Source organism: Tupaia chinensis, unplaced genomic scaffold (assembly GCF_000334495.1).
Source record: "Tupaia chinensis unplaced genomic scaffold, TupChi_1.0 Scaffold000146_1, whole genome shotgun sequence".
NCBI lineage: Eukaryota > Metazoa > Chordata > Mammalia > Scandentia > Tupaiidae > Tupaia > Tupaia belangeri.
This window is the reverse complement of record NW_006159616.1, coordinates 17,931,553-17,939,836: the sequence shown is the minus strand read 5'-3', so window position 1 is coordinate 17,939,836 and position 8,284 is coordinate 17,931,553. Positions and strand designations below refer to the sequence as shown.

The 8,284-nt window shown below is 43.0% G+C and overlaps 1 protein-coding gene across 1 annotated transcript in view; it reads right to left on the bottom strand.

Annotated features, from left to right (window-relative positions):
• RPL22 (ribosomal protein L22) overlaps positions 1-8,284 on the bottom strand; it is a 13,818-nt gene continuing 5,534 nt past the window's right edge. Inside the window, exons 3-4 of the mRNA XM_006145403.3 lie at positions 5,511-5,635; positions 1-202 (exon numbers count right to left, since the gene is read on the bottom strand). Coding sequence (XP_006145465.2) covers positions 58-202; positions 5,511-5,635 — 270 coding nt within the window. The 3' untranslated portion in view covers positions 1-57. The remainder of the gene's footprint in view (positions 203-5,510; positions 5,636-8,284) is intronic.

Genomic DNA, 8,284 nt, shown 5'->3' with positions numbered 1-8,284 from the left:
TTTTAGTTCCCAAGTTTTATTCAAGAACTCATACAAAATATTCCAGATAAATGAATTTTAATCCTCATCTTCCTCCTCTTCTTCATCCTGGTTAATCTGGAAGTAACGTAATTCGTAACTCTCTTTGCTGTTAGCAACTACGCGCAACCAATCACGTAGATTATTCTTCTTCAAATATTTTTTGGTGAGATATTTCAAATACCTGCAGAGAAAGAACACTTGAGAACTACACTAGACAAGAGTCATCTTGTATCCTAAAAGTTAACGTTTATAAAACCTACCCATTCGAGGGACCAGCAGTTGGTATAATGGCTATGTCACTGGATTCCCATGCAGCTAACTGTGGTTCAAGTTCCAGACCCGGTGGCTTAAACTCACACTGGGTGCATTTGTGTGTGTGCCCAAGATCCCGAGAGGAGAATGGAGAAGGGATTGTGGCATGGCCATCCCCCCTGGGCGAGGGTGGTGGTGGTGGTGATTTCTCGCTTTCTGTCTCTCTGTCTCTTGTCTTCCTGGCGAGCACTGGCGCCCTATAGCAAAAACCTCTCAAAACAAACAAACAAACAAACAAACCCTACCCATTCAAAATCATTACAACTCGGGGTTGGCAGGTGGCATGGTGGTTAAGGGCACTGGATTTCCACATGGCCAATTGTGATTCAAGTCTCAGACCTGGTGGCTTGCTTTCTCTCTCTCTCTGTCCCTCTTTAGTCAAATTTAAATAAATAAACAAATAAAGTTAAATAAAATAATTCTTTAAAAAGGGGGGGAGGGCTGGCGGTGGCATAGTGGTTAAGGCGGCTGGAATCCCACATGGCTGACCGCAGTTTAAGTCCCAAACCTGGCAGCTTGCTTTCTTACTTTCCCTCTCTTTTTCTTTCTCTGCTCAACTTTAAAAATAATAATAAAAAATAAAATAATAACAATGATTAAAAATTTTTAAGCTGTTTAAAAAAAAAACAATAATTACAACTCAAGGTGTTTTTCTCACCCTCTAAAAATGGAAAAATGTAAGGCCGAACACCCAGCTCTAACAATAAATAACAATGTTATCTAAATAGGCAATAAAAATGAGAACATGTAAGCAAATATAACAACTGCCCATTAAACAGCATGCATCCATAAAATGTTTTAGTGACCACTCGAGAAAGATATCATGGTAGTAATTCAACAGTTAAACACATAACCTTAATACCCTTTAAAGCAAAATCACTTGGTTTCCAATAAGCTCCAAGTACTTTACACACATCAGCTAACTGAGTCAATCCGCCCTTTGAGGTAGTTTATGTTATCCGGATTGTTTCTTAAGACTGTATTATACACACTCATAATTCTACAATGTGACACCAACCAACCCTCGGATTCAGAATGCCCTTCTGCTCCTGCTCTCACTCCAGCAGAGAGAGCACTAAGAGTTTTCTTTCTCCTTTCAGAGAAGGAGGGAGGGAAAGGGTAAGAGATGGAGGCAGGTTGGGACCAGCAGGTGACGTGGCAGCTAAGGTAATGGACAATCCCACATGGCCGACCACAGTTTGAGTCCCAGACCTGGTCGCTTGCATTCTCACTTTCTCTCCCTCCCTCTCTCTCTGATCAAATTAAAATAAATGAATGAATAAATAAAATTAATTTTTAAAAACGATGGAGACAGGTATTTTGACAGGGTCTCACTGTTGCAATCTTCCCAATTACCTAGGATGACAGGCATACACTATATCACATCCTCACACCCTACATGTTCAGGTTAGCCCAGGAACTGAATCTTGGCTTCCCTGCAGCTTCCAGCCTCCCAGGAAGTGGCACTGTGTCACCTAGCTGTACCTGTACACCACCAGGGCTGGGCTGAGTATTTACTTTCATGTTTCACTTCTGCCTCACCTGGATGAGAGCTAAACAGTCACAACAAACTTTTAGAAAATTGCTCTTTATATTATAAAGGCAGCAACTGGTCTTTGTGCGAGGCACCCTAACCACAAAGATTACCTCAGCCTGCAATCTTGTTTCTTCTCTCACCTGTTTATGAAGCCCCAAAGACAGCAATTCCACCTTCCCAAAGTCATTAAAAGAGAAAATACAATGCCACACAAATTCACTACTGGGCAAATTAATCTTGCCAAATTTCAGTTTTTTCCACTATAAACGGAACTCTTAATATTGAACCATCCCTTCAAACTGTTAATGAAGACTAAATGGGATGCACATGTAAATTCCTGACATAAGCGCAAACTCACCATCTCCAAGAAATGAATACTGTTAATGTTACCTACGCCAACAGAGCAATCTTCACAAAGAGGTGAAGATCTCAGTTCAACTCTATCCACTTTTCCTTTTCATAAAAATAAATCGATTTGGTCATTTCATATAGAAAGTATTCTTTTGTCCTTTATTACATCATCATACTGTATTTAGATGAAGTGTTTACTTCAAAATCTCAGGTAATTTGAAAATTTTCATAAGAAGAATGTTGGAGGGCCAGCAGATGGTATAGCAGTTAGGTCGCGGGACTCCCACATGACTGACTGCAGTTTGAGTCCCAAACCTGGTGGCCTGAAACTCACGCCAGGTACATATGCATACAAGCCCAAATTCCCAGAGAACGGAGAAGGGACTGTGGCATGGCCATCCCCTCTTGGGGGGTTATTTCTCACTTAAGGTACTGGCCAACTCTGTGGTTCAAGTGCCAGACTCAACGACTTGAAAAATGCGCAGAGCACATGTGTGCATGTGTCCGAAAGCCTGAGAGGAGAATGGAGAAGGGACTATGGCATGGCCATGCCCCTTGAGGGGTGATTTCTCACTCCCCCTCTGCCCGTCTGTTTCTCTCCAACAAGTCCACACATCCTGTGTATGTGTGTGTGTGTGTGTGTGGGGGGCTCAGAAGTTCAGAGACAAGAAAGAAAAAGTTCTGGATTAAGGGTACCTTGAATGTTTCCAGAAAAAAAGGTGGAGAGGCTCTTTCATTTTCCACTGGATAAAAAATTTGTGGAAACTGAAATGCTGCCAGGAGACACTCTCACACTGGAGTGATAAACAAGTCACAGAGAGATTAGAGACTGTTCCTCGTGGGCCCTGTTGAGCCCACCACGCTGGATGTCTTATACACCTCAGAGGACTCTAGTTGGACCTCTTCCTCTAAAAAATCACTTTCCCCACAAATACAGTAACTGCCAGGCAGTCTGTAAGGACATCCGTTAAGCTCCAAAGTCATCCATTCGTTTATATAGGTAAAAAGACCTGACAAGGGGCCAGCAGGTGGCATGGTGGTCAAAGGTGCTGGACTCCCAGATGGCTGACCCTAGTGGAAGTCCTGAACCTGTGTATTGCTTGCTCACTGTCCCTCTATCACTCTCTCTCTCTCAGTCTCTCTCTGATCAAACTGGAAGATAATAATAAAGTTAAATAATTCTTTTTTTAAAAAAGACCTAAAAATAACCAATTTTTCCTGAAACACCTTAAAATTTCCCACTACCTGACTCAATGTGATTAAAAATCAAGCCCTGAGGCTGACAGGTGGTGTGATGGTTAAGATGCTGGACTCCCACATGGCTGGCCACGGTTCAATCAAGTCCCAGACCTGGTGGTTTGCTTTCTCACTCTTTCTGTCTCTCTAGTCAAACTAAATAATAATTAATTAATTAAATAAATAATTTTTTAAAAAGCCCTGGTTCAGGAGCTAGGTATAAGCATGTCTAATTCTTTAGTGACCTGTCAAGTCTTTCAACCTCATCCTCAAAACAATCATATAATAAAGCAGCGCACACGTGAATTAACATCTCCATCTTGAAAAGAAAAAAGTGGGCCTGTAGGAATTAACTGGAGTTGCTTTACTCTAAACTGAGATCTTCTGATTCTTTGTCCAATGCCACAGTAGCATTTATGGGGGAGAGGGAGATATAAAATTAAAATGAAAGCTCAGGCCAGTCCTGTGGTCTAGTGGCTAAAAGACCCAGATCCTACATGGCCAACCACAGTTCAAATCCTGACCCCAGAGGCTTAGAAAAACATAGTAGGCAGAGCCAGCAGGTGATGTGGAGGTTAAAGCAGTTGATCTCACAAAGTCAACTTCATGATTAAAGTCCCAGAACCAGCAGCCTGAAAATCACACCAGCGTGTGTGCATGCATGTGCAAAAATCCCAAGAGGAAAATAGAAAGAGATTGTGGCATGGCCATCGCCCAGTGGCAGGGGGGTGGGCAATTTTTCTCTCTCTGGCAAGCATGCATACACGGCTACAACAAAAAGGAAAAAAACAGTCCGGGTGCTGGCTCCCTGACACAGTAGTAAAGAGCTGCTCAGAAGAGGCTGTATCTGACATGGTGACCACGGTCTAGGTATCCAGCCCAGTTATTCTGAAACACACTAGGCATGTGTGCGAGTGCACACACTCCAACAGGCTGAGAGAAGGGAAAGACGGGATAACCAGACCCAGGGGAGATTGCTTGTCTCTTTCTCTCTCTCATATGTCCATAAGCATGTTCTACTGAAAATTTTAGAAGAAAAGAAAGCATAGTCTAAGGGGGCAGCCAGAGGCAGCAATACTGCCACACTCTGGGATGCTGGACCCACATGAGTTTACATCCTGGGGCCTCCACGTACATGCCAGTCTGGCATGCATGAGTGCCCTCGTACCTCAAGCCAGGTTGGCTGAGGCTGGGGTGCACTGCAGTGTGAAAGACCTTGCTAGGTATGCCTGTCTCTCTCTGATGGAAGAAATAAATAAACCTGAAAAATAACAGTAATGAGGGCAGCAGGTGATGTGGTGGCTAAGGAATAAAATATTTCTTAAAAAAAAAAAAATAGTAATAATACAGCTTAAGCTGGATAGTTTTATACATCAGATAGTTTTACTGCTTGAAATTCTTTGGGCTATGAAAACAATTTTTTTTTTAGATCTTTTTGCTGTAGGACGTGTGTACTCCCCAGAGAGACAGAGACAGACAGAGAGAGAAAGCGAGAATCACCCCCCAGGAGACATGGCCACACTACAATCCCTTCTCCTTTATTCTCCTCTAGAGATATTGGGCACACACACATATTTGAAGTGGCTGCATCCAGTACTTGAACAGCATCAGCCAGGTGGGAGTCCAGCCCTTAACCACTACTTCACCTGCTGGCCCCAACAAAGTTTTTAAATGATCAAAAGATGAATACTTTTAACTACAATAGTAGCACTACTCAGTCACTACCTTCTGAACTGGAAACTGTTTCAGAAATTAAAAGATGCAACAAGGGACCAGCATGAGGCATGACGGTTAAGGCACTGGACATTACCACATGGCAAACCACGGTTCGAGTCCCAGACCTGGTGGCTTGCTTTCTCACCTTCTCTCTCCCTCTACGGTCAAATTAAAAATAAATTAATACATTTTTAAAAATTAAATAAATAATTCTTAGGGGAAAAAAAAAAAAGGATGCAACAATAAAACAAACTGTTGTCAAGTGGCCACCCTCCCACCAGGATGAGGGCAGGACTAAGCACTGGGTGCACACTGGTCACTTGTCTCCCTTCCTTACCTTTTGGAAAAAGGCACCTCAGAAGTTACAGTGATCTTGCTCTTGCTCCTTTCAATGGTTACAACACCTCCACCAAGATTCCCAGCTTTTCCATTCACTTTGATTCTCTCTTGGAGAAACTGCTCCTGTGGAAATTAAGTAGACCAATTAATGAAGTGACAGGCTCACCTATCTCAACAGAACAGTATATATTTTTTGGTTTTCCCAGCATTCAACTAATAGTTTTTTTTTTTTTTTAATCTTTTAAAAAAAGATAGCATCGTAAGTCTCAAACCTAGAAACAGCAAATAGAGGGACCAGCAGTTAGCATAATGGCTATGTCGCTGAACTCCCACCTAGTTGATCGCGGTTCGAGTCCCAGACCTGGTGGCTTAAACTCACGCCAGGTGTGTGTGTGTGTGCGTGCGTGCGCGCCCAAGATCCCTAGAGAACGGAGAAGGGATTGTGGTGTGGCCATCCCCCTGGGAGGTGATTTCTCACCTTCTATCCCTCTGTCTCTGTGTGTCTTTCTGGCAAGCGCATGCGCCCTATAGCAAAAACCTCTCCAAAAAAAAAAGAAACAGCAGATAGAAGATATCATTATTTAGGAGCAGCAGATGGCATATTGGTTATATCATTTGACTCCCCCACATAGTTGACCGTGGTTCGAGTCCCGGATCCACTGGCTTAAAACTCACACAGGGTACATGTGCATGTGTGTCCAAAATTCTGAAAGGAAAATGAAAAAAAAAAAAAAACTGCAGCATGGCCAATTCCCTGGGAGGTGATTTCTTGCTTTTTTCTGTCTCTCTGGCAAGTGTACATGCCCTGGCAAAAATCAATCAATCAATTAAAAATGGAATCCCAGGACCAGCAGGTGGCATAGTGGTTAAGGCGCTGGAATTCCCACATGGCCGACCACGGTTTGAGTCCCAGACCTGGCGGCTTGCTTTCTCACTTTTCTTCTCTGTCTGTCTTTCTCTGGCAAAACTCATGTGAAATAATAATAATAAATAAATAAAATAATTTTAAAAAAATGAAATCCCTTTCAAAACACCTATAATTCTTTATTTAAAATCTCCAAAGGGTGCCAACAGGTGGTTAGGGTGCTGGACTCCCACATAGTTGGCCACGGTTCAAATCCTGAACCTGGCAGCTTGTTTTCTGTCTCTGGTGAACACATGTACCCTGTAGCAAAACCTTTAAAAATAATAATAAAAACTAAATAATTCGAGACCAGCAGTTAGTGTAATGGTTATGTTGCTGAACTGTCATGTAGTCGACCATGGTTCGAGTCCCAAACCCGGTGGCTTGAATTCACATGGAAGCATGTGCATGTGTGCCCAAGATCCCAAGAGGAGAATGGATTGTGGCATGGCCATCCCACCCCCCCAACCCCCCGAGGGGGGTGATTTCTCGCTTTCTTTTTTTTATTTTTTTTGTTGAGGTTTTTGCTAGAGGGTGCATGCACTCGCCAGACAGACAGAGACAGAGAGACAGAAAGCGAGAAATCACCCCCCAGAGGAGGATGGCCACGCCGCAATCCCTTCTCTTCCATTCTCCTCTCGGGATCTTGGGCACACACACAAATGCACCCGGTGTGAGTTTTAAGCCACCGGGTCCAGGACGCGAACCGCGGTCAACTACATGGGAGTCCAGTGACATAGCCATTACGTTAACTGCTGGTCCCATGATTTCTCGCTTTCTATCTCTCTGTCTCTGTCTTTCTGGTGAGTGCATGTGCCCTATAGAAAAAACTTCCCAAAAATAAATAAGTAAATAAATAAATAATTCTTTTAAAAATAAAATCTCTAACACTGGAACCAGCAGATGGCATAATGGTTATGTCACTGGATTCTCATGTAGTCATCTATGGTTCAAGTCCCAGACCCAGTGGCTTGAAACTCATGCCAAGCATGTGTGTGCGTGCCCAAACAAATCCCAAGAGAACAGAGAAGAGATTGCAGCATGGCCATCCCTCTGGGTGGTTAGTTTCTCGCTTTCTGTCCCTGTCTCTTCAGTGAGCTCATGTACCCTATAGCAAAAATCTCTTAAAAAAAAAAAAAAAAAAAAAAAACAAGCAAACAAACAAACATAAAAACCCAACTCCAACCCAGTGCCTAGTGGCCTCCATGGCCTGGTGGTTGAAGCAGATGGCTCCTAAGTTGCTAACCTCTTTATCCCAAATCTGCAGCTTGAGAAACACACCAGGGTGCCAGCAGGCTGCATGGTGGTTTAGCGCTGGAACTCCCACATGGCTGACCACAGCTTGAGTCCCAGACCTGGAGGCTTGTGCTCGTACTCTCTTTCTCTGTCTTTCTCTGGCAAAACTCATGTCATAAAATAATAATAAATAAATAATTCTTTTTAAAAATATTTTTTAAAAAGAAACAAACAAACAAACACACCAGGCATTTATGCATGTGCCCAAAATCCTGAAGGAGGGAGATGGAGAAGGGATTACAGTGTGACCATTCCACATAGGTGGAGCTTTCTCCTTTCTCTCTCTGGTGAGCACATACATGCCTTTTAGCAGAAAATCTCCAATACAAAATAATGTGAACCACAGATGGGACAGAGGATGACAAGGTCAGAAATCTACTGTGTCGTCAGGAAAGGCATGAACCATTTTGCATTGAAAACCAGAAAGATATGTCATGACTCTCCCAACGACCTAGTAACTTCTACATCATGAGACTCACAAATGACAACTTTCCAACCTGAGGCTTCTAGAGAAATGATAATCACACACAGAGGAGTGCATTCAGGAAACGGATTGTGGAGGCAGAGAGCAG